General features: G+C 48.0%; 1 protein-coding gene across 1 annotated transcript in view; it reads right to left on the reverse strand.

Annotated features, from left to right (window-relative positions):
- Positions 1-14,199, reverse strand: part of LOC131203875 (junctional adhesion molecule C-like) — a 48,969-nt gene that overhangs the window by 7,880 nt on the left and 26,890 nt on the right. The window contains exons 2-6 of the mRNA XM_058194563.1: positions 8,875-8,940; positions 8,565-8,678; positions 6,570-6,722; positions 3,334-3,536; positions 69-168 (exon numbers count right to left, since the gene is read on the reverse strand). Of these exons, the coding sequence (XP_058050546.1) occupies positions 69-168; positions 3,334-3,536; positions 6,570-6,722; positions 8,565-8,678; positions 8,875-8,940 (636 nt within the window). The remainder of the gene's footprint in view (positions 1-68; positions 169-3,333; positions 3,537-6,569; positions 6,723-8,564; positions 8,679-8,874; positions 8,941-14,199) is intronic.

A 14,199-nucleotide genomic window follows, 5' to 3' on the forward strand; every position in this document is an offset into this window, starting at 1 on the left:
TGAGCTGAACAGAACCCCGCCCGCCCCGCCCTCTGGCGCGAGAACTGACAAACTTCCCTGCTACTCACAAACTTCCATTTCTATCCCTTCGCACCAGGCTTCTCCAACGACGTTCATGGCTCTACAGCTGTAGCGACCCGTGTCTCCTTTGTGGACTTCTTCGAAGGCCTGTGCAGAGGAGAAGAATCAGGGTGAGTGAAGGCCTGCACTTGGAAGAATTTCAGGCCCCTAACAGAATGCCCCACCTGCAGGAAACCCGTGTCATGATGGATCACGGCTGCATGTTTGCAAGCTTCCTGCCATTACAAAGAGAGAGGGGGGGGAAAAAAAGAAGGAAGGAAGGAAGGAAGGAATGAAACAAAACAGCCTGCTTGTAGAAAAAGAAACAAAGGAAAGAACAGTTGAAGTTTAGATTTCTTTCTCTCTCTCTTTTTTTTTATTTGCCATGCTAGGTTTCCATATATTTCCTACCAAGGCAGCTATCTCTTTTTTTTTTTTTTAATTCCGTGCTGTACAGAATTGAAAGCCTATTAAAAGTTGGACTTTTGATTCACTGGATGGAATCACAGATATAAACCAATCCTGGCCATAATATTCTTCCCTCTCGGGAATTGCAAAGTTATCACGGAGGTGGTATGTAACGTAACAGTTTATCAATAAAAGGAAAGGTAAAGGTTCCCCTTGCACATACGTGCTAGTCGTTCCCGACTCTAGGGGGCGGTGCTCATCTCCATTTGAAAGCCAAAGAGCCAGCGCTGTCCGAAGACGTCTCTGTGGTCATGTGGCCGGCATGACTCAACGCCAAAGGCGCACGGAACGCTGTTACCTTCCCACCAAAGGTGGTCCCTATTTTTTTTCTATTTGCATTTTTTACGTGCTTTCGAACTGCTAGGTTGGCAGAAGCTGGGACAAGTAACGGGAGCTCAGCCCGTTACGCGGCGCTAGGGATTTGAACCGCCAAACTGCCGACCTTTCGATCGACAAGCTCAGCGTCTTAGCCCCTTGAGCAACCGCGTCCCTAGTTTATCAATAGAGGAGAATATTAGTAGCTCAGGGTTGAAATGAGCGGTCCTCGGTGCTCCCCAGACTTGGTTGTTTTCTTGCAGGCGTTTCACTGTCTGAATAGGTAACATCATCAATGCTGGAAGGGACTGTGAGCGTGGAGTGGAGGAGAAAGAGGAGGAGGAGGAAGAGGACAAAGAGAACGAAGACAAGACCGATAACAATGACCGTAGGATCCTTGGTGCTCTCTTGTTTCCTTGCAGACGTTTCATGACCCAACTAGGTAACATCATCAGTGCTACAGGGGGATGGATTTGCTGTCTTTTTATATACTAGTGGTTTGCCCTGTCAGTGTTGGTGAGAATATTCATGGTAGATCCTTGGTTAGGCAAGGCAAGTATATAAACAAAGAGCAAGCTCCACTCCCTTCTACCACAGATGATGCTACCAAGTGGTGAAATCCAATTTTTTTTTTACTACCGGTTCTGTGGGCGTGGCTTGATGGGCATGGCAGGGGAAGGATACTGCAAAATCTCCATTCCCACCCCGCCACTGGGGGAAGGATACTGCAAAATGCCCATTCCCTCCCCACTCCAGGAGAAGGATACTGCAAAATCTTCATTCCCTCCCCATTCCTGGGGGGAAGGATACTGCAAAATCTCCATTCCCACCCTACTCTGGGGCCAGCCGGAGGTGGTATTTGCTGATTCTCCAAATTACTCAAAATTTCCGCTACTGGTTCTCCAGAATCTGCTGGATTTCACTCCTGATGCTACCTACTCGGGCAGCGAAACTTTTGCAAGAAAACAACAAAGTTCAGAGAACACCAAGGGCCCCACAGTCATTCTTTTCCTCCTCCTCCTCTCTACACACCTCACTTCTTTCTAGCGCTGATCTCACTACCTAGCCGGGCAGTGAAACATCTGCAAGAAAACAACCAAGTTCAGAGAGCACCAAAGGACCCCACATTAACAAAAACCAATTTTAAAAAAAAGCCATGTATACCCTCCATCCTGAATAGGGTGAATTATAAAGTCATCTATATAAAGTATTAAAACCACTTTATAATGCCTTGGTAAGGCCACATTTGGAATACTGCATCCAGTTTTGGTCGCCACGATGTAAAAAGGATGTTGAGACTCTAGAAAGAGTGCAGAGAAGAGCAACGAAGATGATTAGGGGACTGGAGGCTAAAACATATGAAGAACGGTTGCAGGAACTGGGTATGTCTAGTTTAATAAGAAGAAGGACTAGGGGAGACGTGATAGCTGTGTTCCGATATCTCCAGGGGCTGCCCCAAAGAAGAGGGAGTCAAGCTATTCTCCAAAGCCCCTCTCGAGGGCAGGACAAGAAGCATTGGGTGGAAACTCATCAAGGAGAGAAGCAACTTAGAACTAAGGAGGAATTTCCTGACAGTTAGGAACAATTAATCAGTGGAACGACTTGCCTGCAGAAGTTGTGAACGCTCCAACACTGGACGTTTTTAAGAAGAGATTGGACAACCATTTGTCTGCAATGGTGTAGGGTTTCCTGCCTAAGCAGGGGGTTGGACTAGAACAGGGGTCTCCAACCTTGGCAACTTTAAGACTTGTGGACTTCAACTCCCAGAGTTCTTCAGCCAGCTCTGGGAGTTGAAGTCTACAGGTTTTAAAGTTGCCAAAGTTGGAGACATAACATAACAGAACAACAGAGTTGGAAGGGACCTTGAAGGCCTTCTAGTCCAACCCCCTGCCCAGGCAGGAAACCCTACACCATCTCAGTCAGATGGTTATCCAACATTTTCTTAAAAATTTCCAGTGTTGGAGCATTCACAACTTCTGAAGGCAAGTCGTTCCACTTATTAATTATTCTAACTGTCAGGAAATTTCTCCTTAGTTCTAAGTTGCTTCTTTCTTTGATCAGTTTCCACCCATTGCTTCTTGTTCTACCCTCAGGTGCTTTGGAGAATAGTTTGACTCCCTCTTCTTTGTGGCAACCCCTGAGATATTGGAACACTGCTATCATGTCTCCCCTAGTCCTTCTTTTTATTAAACTAGACATACCCAGTTCCTGCAACCGTTCTTCATATGTTTTAGCCTCCAGTCCCCTAATCATCTTTGTTGCTCTTCTCTGCACTCTTTCTAGAGTCTCAACATCTTTTTTACATCGTGGCGACCAAAACTGGATGCAATATTCCAAGTGTGGCCCATGGACTAGACCCCTGGACTAGAAGACCTTCAAGATCCCTTCCAACTCTTGTTATTCTATTTCTATTTCGATCTCTTCCAAATCCTTCTCCAAGTAAGGACATTCCCCCCCCCACTGCTTCTCCTGGTCCTCACCCCGACTTACCAACATCCCAGTTTTGGGGTTCACAGTAAAAGACGAGTTCTGGAACTTAGTGCTGGCTTTGGAATCCAGGGGCAGCGTTTCATCATTACGGTACCAGCTGTAGGTTGGCTCTGGAAATCCCTCTTTTTCTTGGCAATAGAGGGTGGCTGGTTTCCCCACGGGGACAGAAGGGGGTACCCGACATTTGGGGGCCACCGGTTTCACTGCAAGGGAAATTGGTAGAAGATGATGTGCATCAGGAGGAACCTGCCTGCACTTCACCCGCTCTTAGGTTTAGTGTCCTTTGGTGTGTGGAACAGAGAAGATTACGGGCCGCCCTTGTTTGACGTCCAGTCGTGTAGCGACCTTTCGGAGTTACGACAGAGCCAAAAATGGCAGCTGCACCAAAGGTCCTAAAAACGGGGCTCCAGTCAGGTAGATGCTTCATGTTCTGACCCAGTTCCCCAAACGTGACAAACTCTCTGAAGTGAACTCAAAGATTCCTTTAATGGGAGCGCCAACAGCCCTGGGAAAAAGTTTCTCTCTCACTGCAGGTTAACAAGTCGGGCCGGCCGCGAGATGAATAGTTGTCTGCCACACCTAGTCATCTCCACCCTCTGCCTTTTATCCCCAGAGCTAGGGTGAGGCTTCGCTAGCAGCAGTGGCTTTTCCGTCCCAAGGACCGGCCCATAGATTTCCACTGCTCTCCTCTCCTCTGCCTTCTGCGTATCCACGCGTCAGGCACTGGACCCAGCTGTTCCTCCTCTTCCTCATCAGCCACCTCCAGACCTGGGGGCTGTTGACTCTCCATCTGACAGCCCAGGCTCCGCCTCTGTCTCTCTGTCTCTCTCTCTCTCTCTCTGCCAGCTCCATTCCCTCTTCCCCCTCGGAGCTCTCAGGTTGCCTTGATGCTAGCCCTGACTCCCACGCCGCCTCCTTCTCCGATTTGGCTGCTGGAGGGGCCGACAGGCCACAACAGCTTATGACTATCGTGTCGTAGGACAGAAATTCTAGGCTCCTTTACAGTCATAACTCAAGGATCACTGTACTTCTGAGCGAGCTTTGGAAAAGGTCATTTGGGAAAGTCAGAAAATCAACAGTATCAATACATGCCGTGGAATATGTAGAAGCAGATTTGTGTCTTTCATTTCTTGGGAGCTCCATCAAAGCTGCGTATATCTCACACTGAGCAATGAACTAGGGATCGTATCGAGATGGCCCTCAAAGCATGTGATCTAGTGGATTTATCAACTGCGAGGTGTGAGCGTTGGCCCCCAGGTTGCTAAGAAGCATGCTCTTCCCACATTCAGCCTGCCAGACTTATCTGCACATCCCGTTAAATCATGGTTTAATGCAAGAGATACAAGCAGCGAGAAATGGGTGTCAGCCTTGCAATTAACATGCTACATTCTCCTATCTCCTCTATACAGCCAGGATCATCCAGGCAGCATTTAATTCCATTTTCTCCATCTTTGATCTGAGATTGTGGTTTGCAGCCAACAATGGGCTCCCGAAACAGGCCAATGTCAAACCATAGCTTTATTCTCAAGCTGGGTGAAAACAAGAGTTGATCACAAAGCCACAATCATGGTTCCAGATCAGGGGTGAAATCCTCTGAAGTCTGCTACCGGTTCTGTGAGTCTGCTACCGAGCACGCGGCTGAGGCGCGCCGGCGCAGCACTAAAGAAGGAACCTTCTTGAATGAAGAAGCCTTCTGATTCTGCAAAGGTAAGTAGAACAGCGAGGGGGTGTGGAATCTGCTGTGCCACATGATTTAAATTAGCTAGAAAGCAGGAAATCCGACAATCCTAGCTAATATAATTCACGCGTCACAGCTGATCGTCACCCAGCTGATCGTCGGAAATACCGGTTCGCCCGAATCGGTAGCACTTTTTTACTACCGGTTCGCCCGAACCGGTCCAAATCGGTAGCATTTCACCCCTATTCCAGATGCCACGAAGGAACAACATTCGGAGAAAGCAGAGTCACCATCCTGCCAAAATCTTTCAGGCGTACAGGACAGTATCTGGGTTGAAGGTCCTTGGCAGCTTCTCTTTGTTCATGCAGATCAACCCAACCATGATTTTAATGGATACAGAACCACATTCATACCTTCACGAAAATTTCCTATTCAACAGTCTGCAATCCCAGGAAAGAAAAACCAGAAGATAAATTACTCTCAGCCAGAGAGTTGGAGGGTGGGGGTGGGGTGAATTAGAACGCTTTTCATACAAGAAGTGGAGTATTCATTATCACTCCTCATTCATAGCCTGGAAGTTAAAGACGTCCAGCTGAACGGATAAAGGATTTACAGGACAAGCTTAGCTATATAATATTAATCTCACGGGGCACCAGTTGGTCAAGCTATTAATCTGGTTCAGTCGGAAAAGCTACACAATACAAAGAACGAGCACACACACACACACACACACACAAAAGCTTTGGAAAGTCCGTGAGTCCAGGTAAGGGGTGGGAGCCACCCCCGTCAGACCCTCTCAGTTGTTGGGGAGGGTCTGCTACAAGAGCAGGGGGGCATTGAGCGCAACAGAAGACCAGAAGACGAAGGAACCGTGTGTACTTAGCCACGTCTCCTTTCTTCGAAGACCAGGTAACATTCTGGCAAGTACACATGTACACACAAATATAAAAAGAGAAAGAAAGAGTGAAAGGCCAAGATACTGGGATACTAATGGAGTATTTAATGACTATAGTTCACCTCGTTAGAAGACTGCTTTGTGGCTGGAACACATCATGTTATAGTTAAGACATTCCCCTCCCCTTCTCTCTCTCTCTCTCTCTCTCTCTCTCTCTCTTCCTTTTTTCCTCTCTCTCTCTTTTTCTCTTTGGCTCTTTTTTCACTCTCTCTTTTCCTTTCTTTTCTCTCTCTCTCCTTTCTCTCTTCCTCTGTCTCTTTTTCTCTCTCTTTTTCTCTTTCTCTTGTCTCTTTCTTCCTCTTTCTCTCCCTCTTTCTCTCTCTCTCTCTCTCTCTCTATTTTTCTTCTCTCTCTCTTTTTCTCTTTCTCTTCTTCTGTCTCTCTTTCTCTTTCTCTCTTTGTCTCTGTCTGTCTCCCTTTCTCTCTTTCTCTCTCTGCCTCTCTCTCTCTCTTTTTCTCTTTTCCTCTTTCTTTCTCTCTCTTTCTCTCCCTCTTTCTCTCTCTTTCATATACACTTAAAAACTTGCTTTCCACACTGGATTCCTATAGAAGAGAAACAGGCATGGGCTATGAAGCTTAATCCAGGTTTATTGTGAAACATACCATGAACTGTCAGGTTAACGTTGATTTCTGCGCCGAGATTGGCATCGTCAGGAGCTACGACCTCACACCGGTAGATCCCCTTATCAGCTCGGGTGACATTGTAAATGGTCAAGGACGACCTGCTGCTGAGCTGGGCCCGGTTCGCCCATTCTCCTAAGGGTAGAAGAGAAGCAGAGGAAACAGGCAGCCTGAAGACCCCGGTATACAGGCAGCCCTTGATTTACAACCATAACTGAGCCCAACATTTCCACTGCTAAGAAAGACAGTTCTTCAGCGAGGTTTGGCCCCATTTTACAACCTCATTTTGTCACACTGCAAATCACTGCGATTTGTTAAGATAGTGTCATGTCCCACTCCTCCTCTGACAGCCAGGTCTGGGAAGTCTGTATCAAGGGTGGCCACGAAGCCTCTGCAGCTTTGCCAAATTCCTGTCAGAGTTCTCAGGGCAGGCAGGAATCCAAGGTGTGACTTCAGCAACCAGATAAGATTTTGCCTGACTCAAGGAATGCCAGAAAGCAGATCCTTTATATAGGCCATGGGGTGTGGCTCCATGACTCAGCACTTATGCAGGCCTGCCCCTCCCTTCCTTTTGCTGACGTCGCCTCTCCATTCTCCGGAAGCGGGGATCTGTCCAAGTTTTGTCAGCTGCCGGCAATTCTAGCTCGTGGCTGGCTTCTTGCTCACACGCTGTGGGGGGGGAGGTTTATTTGCTCAGTCTGTCTGGGCATGGTGCCAGGGCTGGGGGTTGGAGGCATGCCAGGCCATTCGTCTTGCTTAGTCTGTCCGGGCATGGTGCCAGGACTGGGGGCTGGAGGCATGCCAGGCCATTCGTCTTCACTATCAGTCTCTGGCTGAGATAGCAGGAGATGGGAAGGGCCCGGCTGTGGAGAGGGGGGCGGGCGAGGCACAACAGATAGTCACACAATTGTTAAGCAAATCTGGCTTCCCCATTGGCTTCGCGTGTCGGAAGATCACAAAAAGGGGATCACAAGACCGTCATAAATATGATCCAACTACCAATTCTGATCTCGTGACCACGCACGATGCTGCAGCGGTGGGGTGAAAAATGATCGCAAGTCACCTTTTTTTCAGGCCCGTCGTAACTTTGGATTGTCACTAAACAAATGGTTGCAAATCTAGAACTTACCTGCACTTGATTCAGTGATTGATCGAGCCAGCGTCTTCATTTCTAAAACTCAGCAAAACAATCTTCCATGGCTTCTGGATGTCTTGGGTGATATTTAGGCAGGAATGGGGAAGAAACTTAGTACCGGGTCCCCACCAGCACCCTGTTGTGGCCTGCCAGCAGAGCTGGTGGCAGACTCAGACAGTGAGGAGGTTGGGGAGGAACATGGGCCAGTCCTGGAGTCTGGGGAAGGCTCTGGCGAGAGCTCTGCATCGGAGGCAGAGAGCAGGCCAAGGCCGTCCGACAGTTATCAGCTGCCTTCAGAGTCGGTTATCAGTGAGGCAGAAGAACAGCTGGAGCCTGTTCCCGATGTGCGCATGCGCAGAGCTGCCAGGAGAAGGGAACAGCTAAGGAACAAGGGCCAACTCAGGAGTAAAGCCACAGTGGGACAGTGAATGTCCCTTCCCATAGGGAATAAAGAGGAGCGAAGGGGAGGGGAGTTTGCAGGAGATAATTCCTTAATTCAATTCATTAAGGTGAAGATCCCGTTCCTGACTTCTTGCCAAGTAATTGCTGCTACATCGTGGCGTTTGGAAGATATCGGCCTAGCAGCTCTCCAAGCCTGATAAAGGTCTGTAGTCGTGAAATCTCATGAAAGACCTTTTTGCCGGGATTTTGTTGGAGAGGAATTTCCCTTTAACCTAAATGAAAGAGGTTTTATCGGGACGAGGAGTCGGCTTCGTGATCTTGGGAGGCCTAGGTCAGAACATACCCCTTTCTAAAATTGCTCCCCATCCTTGGGCGCCCCCCAGCGCAAATGAGGTCCTGACGCGCCAAAGAAAGACACACACACACCAACAGCTTCCTACCTTGCACCTTGCCGTCAAAATAGACGTAGGTTGTGCCTTGGCTGCCGATTTTCTTCCATTCAATTCGAGGATTTGCTGTTTTGGTGGCCGTGATAATGCAGGACAGTTCGGCCTCTGCAAAGACACACACAACAGACGTCACAAGGCGAAGGGGAGACAGATGCCAGGTCACGGTTGCATCTTCCTGATGCAACTGGAGTTTTCAACCCCCGTGGCATCCAGCCAACGTGGCCGTGGGCTGGGAAAAAGGGTTGCCAAGCCAGACACCGACTAGGATATGGTAGTGCTCTTCCGCTCGCCCCACACTTACGTCGAAATTCTTCCACCACCGGATTGATATTTTTAGAGATCAGATCGATCGCCAGGACTCGGTAGCCTAGGAAGCAAACGAGAAGGCAGGTTAAGAAACGTGAAAGGCTCCTCAGTGGTTAAACATGTTTAAACTAAACCAGGTCAGGTTGCAGATAGACTGGCAACGGGGCTCCATTTAATAGGAAATAAGTGGAAAGTGTACCACCCGGTGATCGTTTTTGTCCTCACTACATGTTCTTACTAAAATTGGCGAGAACTGCATTGCTTTTGACAGGATATATGGCCATGCGCAGTGGTTAGAATGCAGCATTGAAGACGACTTCTGCACTTTGACAGTTCGATTCCCACCAGCTCAAGATTGACTCAGTTTTCCCTCTTTCCAAGGTCAGTAAAATGAGGACCCAGATTGTTGGGGGCAAGAGGCTGATTCTGTAAACCACTTAGAGAGGGCTGTAAAGCTGTGAAGCAGTATATAAGTCTAAGAGCTATTGCTATCTTCCTTCCTTCCTTCCTTCCTTCCTTCCTTCCTTCCTTCCTTCCTTCCTTCCTTCCTTCCTTCCTTCCCTCCCTCCCAGTGGTTAGAATGCAGCATTGCAGGCTAATTCTGCCAATTGCCAGGAGTTTGATTCTGACCAGCTCAAGGTTGGACTCATCCTTCCATCCTTCCGAGGTGGATAAAATGAGGACCCAGATTGTTGGGGGCAAGAGGCTGACTCTGTAAACCGCTTAGAGAGGGCTGTAAAGCACTGTGAAGTGGTATATGCTGTAAACTACTAAGTGCTATTGCTATATATTCTATACAGAAGCCCCATAAATGGAAATGAATAGTTTTCAATCCCGGCTTCACCTGTTGATTTGCTGCCAATCCCAGACAGACTTTGAGAAACCCTGCCATCCAGGGTGGATAAAAATAGATGATTTTTTAAAAAAAATTAAAAATCAGATTTTTAAAAATTTAAACTGGATTTTTTAAATCAAATTTATTTTAATTTATTTATTATTTATTTATTTGATTTTTATACCGCCCTTCTCCCAAAGGACTCAGGGCGGTTTACAGCCAACATAAAAAACAATTTTATAAATAGAATTAAAAACATTTCAAAAATCTAATTCAATTTGGCTAACCCCATTTAAAACTATTAATAGAAAAATGATTAAAAAAACCAATTAAAAACCATAATGCATTAGGCCAGCCCTGCATGGTAAAACAGAAAGGTCTTGAGTTCACGTCGGAAGGTCCGGAAGTCGGGGAGTAATCGTAACCCCAGAGGAAGCTCATTCCAGAGGGTGGGTGCCCCCACAGAGAAGGGTCTCCCCCTGGGGGTCGCCAGCCGACATTGTTTGGCTGATGGCACCCTGAGGAGACCCTCCCTGTGTGAGCGCACAGGTCGGTGGGAGGCTATCGGTGGCAGCAGGGGGTCCCGTAAATAGCCCGGTCCTATGCCATGGAGCGCTTTAAAGGTGGTTACCAACACCTTGAATTGCATCCGGAAGACCACCGGCAACCAGTGCAGCTTGCGCAGGAGAGGTGTTATATGGGAGCCACGAGTAGCTCCCTCTATCACCTGCGCAGCCGCATTCTGGACCAGTTGGAGCCTCCGGGTGCTCTTCAAGGGGAGCCCCATGTAGAGAGCGTTACAGTAGTCCAGGCGGGAAGTGACGAGGGCAAGAGTGACCGTGCATAGGGAATCCCAGTCTATAAAGGGGCGCAATTGGCGTATCAGGCGCACCTGATAAAAAGCTCCCCTGGCGACGGCCGTCATATGTTCTTCTAACGACAGCCGAGCATCCAGGAGATAATTAATTTTTTTATTTATTTATTTAATCAAATTTTTATACCGCCCTATCTCCCGAAGGACTCAGGGCGGTTTACAGCCTGATAAAAATACAAATATAATACAAGATAAAACACTAATTAAAAAACTTATTTAAATAGGCCAAAATTTAAAATTACAATTAAAATGATAAAACCCCATTAAAATTAAAATTAAAATTCTAGTCCAGTCCTGCACAAATAAATAGATGTGTTTTAAGCTTGCGGCGGAAGGTTCGAAGGTCAGGAAGTTGACGGAGTCCTGGGGGAAGTTCATTCCAGAGGGTGGGAGCCCCCACAGAGAAGGCCCTTCCCCTGGGTGTCGCCAGTCGGCACTGCCTGGCAGACGGCACCCTAAGGAGTCCCTCCCTGTGAGAGCGCATGGGTCGGTGGGAGGCAATCGGTGGCAGCAGACGGTCCCGTAAGTAATAAAATGCTTTTGGCGTAAAAATCTAAAGATAGTTTTCTACCTAAGATACATTAATAATTTAGTTTACACAGCATGAGATGGAGCTTAGTTATATAGCATGAGGCTATATATTCTGCAATATCGGGACTTTCGGTGAGTCAACAGCAGGTCAGAGGAGAAACCGCTGTGGGATAGCAATGTCAGTCGCTCTTTAAAAATTAAGATTTAAATCAAGTTGATTTAAATCAAGCCTTTTTACTAGTGATTTAAATCGAATTGATTTAAATCAAGCCCACCCTGCTGCCATCCTAGTTACAAGAAAGATGATGAAGGGCTGAGGCTGTTCAGATGCTATTGAATCCCAATCATCGCCATCCACCACCATCCCCCGGCTATACCCACTAGGCATGCTGGCTGGGGATTCTGGGAATTGAAGTCCGCCCAACTTAAAGTCTCAGGGCTTAAGAAACACTTCGTTATATACCTAAGATTAAACATCCAAGAAGCAGACATAAACAGAGGCAAAGATTTAACGGAGGAGTTCGGGCGGCAAAAGAACGGCCTGTGTCTTTTAAACCAGCGGTCACCAACTGAGAAAATTTTGGTTGTCCGCAGAAAAATTATTTGCATTTTTTTATATTGCACTAAATCACAAGTCCCCAAACTACAGCCTCTGGGCTGGATACGTGCAATGAACGTTTGTGTTGCTGCAGAGAGTCTCCCCCTTTGGGGTCTTTTTGTGTGGGTCGGAGGGGGGCAGAAATTCCGACTTGGGGTCTGCTTCAGCCTCCTGGTGTGGGGCTTTGGGTGAAGGCTGGAGGGAAGTACCGCTGGTGGCAAAGAGCTGAAGGGCCTTGTTCCAGTGGGACTGCATCATGGCCTGGAACTGGCTGACCATCTCAGCCCACTGAGCCTCCAGGCGCCGGTACCTGGCCTTGCACTCCCGCAGGTCTTCCCTCTGCTTGGAAAGCCTATGCTCCTAGTCCTCAGTGAGGTGCTTCTGTTGAGCCTCCTTCTCGGTCAGATCCAATTTGAACTGAACTGTTTTGCCAACTCTTTCTCGTGGTGGCTGCTTAGCTCCAACGACTGCTTCCTGTTGGGGCCCTAAGGAGCCCAGGCGGGCAGGTGAGGAGTGGCTGGGAGGGGAGGGGGTGAGTAGAGGCCGGTGAGACACCCCTTGACGTGAGTGACGAGTTAGCCACGCCCACCCAGTCACAGGACCACTTAGCCGCGCCCACCTAGCCGGTCATTAGGCGGATCATATTAGTGGTCCGCGGGATTTAAAATTATGAATTTAGTGGTCCCTGAGGTCCGAAAGGTTGGAGACTCCTGTTTTAAACCATGGTTTCTGCAGGATGAGCAGCCCTGCCACGAAAGTTCTTTGAGGATCCTCTAAAATTAGATAACCTGCGAGTCCCTGTTCCACCACCCCCGCCACTACTCAGCTGCCGGAGGTGCCACTGTTAATCAGGATAATCGCCAGGGTGTAACCCCGGCTGTCTGGAGGCACACAGGTAGCAACGCTGGTAAACAGCTTGCGTTACAACTCTTGCGGCTGCGGCTCTTTTTAAGCTGAAAGAAGAAGATCAGCAATTTGCATCTTCTTAATTTTTGGGGTTTTTTTTTGTTTCGTTGGCTTCTTTCTAGTCTCAGTCCTCCTGCCCTCCTTCCTCCCCCCCCCCCATCTTCCCTAGCTCTGAGGGAGCTCCTGGCAGAAGCCAGGAAAGACGGAGCAGATGGCAAAGATTAGGGACAGGAAATTCTACCATCGGAACAGACAAAGGGTTTTTCCGTGTGTTTCCCTGCGTTTGTGTGCGCGAGTGTGTGCAATTCGATGTGAGCACATCATTTCTCTGCCCTTTCTTTGGGATACGCTCTGGACGGAATGGGGCAATACAGCCAACTCTCCACGGTCAACTCACTATAGTCAATTGGCCGTAGGATTCAGATTTCCTTTTGTCCCTCCTTTTGCATCCTTTCTTTAATTATTCTATTCCACCATTTTTTTTTAATATCAGTGTAACTCTTTTCCCGCAGGGTGCTGGCCGTGGCAAATTGACCCTTGTGAGTTGGCCGTGGTGAATAGGCCATGGTGAATTTGACCATTGTCGAGTTGGCCGTGTTGAATTGACAATTGTGAGTTGGCCATGACGAGTTGGCCATGGTGAATTGACGGGGGTGAGTTGGTCATGACGAGCTGGCCATGTCTAATTGACCATTGAGAGTTGGCCATGGTGAATTTGACCGTTGTCAAGTTGGTCATCTTGAATTTGACTGTTGTCAAGTTGGTCGTGTTGAATTGACCATTGTGAGTTGGCCATGACGAGTTAGCCATGGTGAATTGACTCTTGTGAGTTGGCCATGGCAAATTGACCATTGTGAGTTGGCTGCGGTGAGTTGGCCATGGCGAATTGACCCTCGTGAGTTGGCAGTGGGGAACCGACTCTTGTGAGTTGGCCATGGTGAATTGATCCTTGTGAGTCGGTCATGACGAGTTGGCCATGGCAAATTGACTCTCATGAGTTAGCTGTGGCGAATTGGCCATGATGAGTTGGCCGTGGCGGATTGTCCCTTGTGAGTTGGCTGTGGCGAGTTGGCAATGGCAAATTGACCCTTGTGAGTTGGCCATGACGAGTTGCCCATGGTGAATTGACCCTTGTGAGTTGGCCATGACAAGTTGGCTGTGGCGAATTGACCCTTGTAAATTGGCCGTGGCAAGTTGGCCATGGTGAATTGTCATAGACCCACGCTGGAGCATTCAGCCTGAGAGGTGGCATCCAGAGGACAATACCTCTTTTCTTACCTACCTACCCATCCTCACCAACATGTACAGGTAGCGCTCGACTTACAACAGTTTGTTTTGTGACCGTTCAAAGTTACTACTACCCTGGAAAAAGTGACTTATGACCATTTTCCGCACTTACGACCGCTGCAGCATCCCCACAGTCACGTGATCGAAACTATTGTACACCCTTATAAGCAGTCCTTTACATACAACCGTAACTGATTTGGGTCATAAATCGTGATAGTTGTAAAGCAGGTCACCCAATGGCTCAATGGATCGTAAGATTTTACAATCTTTTTTTGCATCAATCACATTT

Source organism: Ahaetulla prasina, chromosome 9 (genome assembly GCF_028640845.1).
Source record: "Ahaetulla prasina isolate Xishuangbanna chromosome 9, ASM2864084v1, whole genome shotgun sequence".
NCBI lineage: Eukaryota > Metazoa > Chordata > Lepidosauria > Squamata > Colubridae > Ahaetulla > Ahaetulla prasina.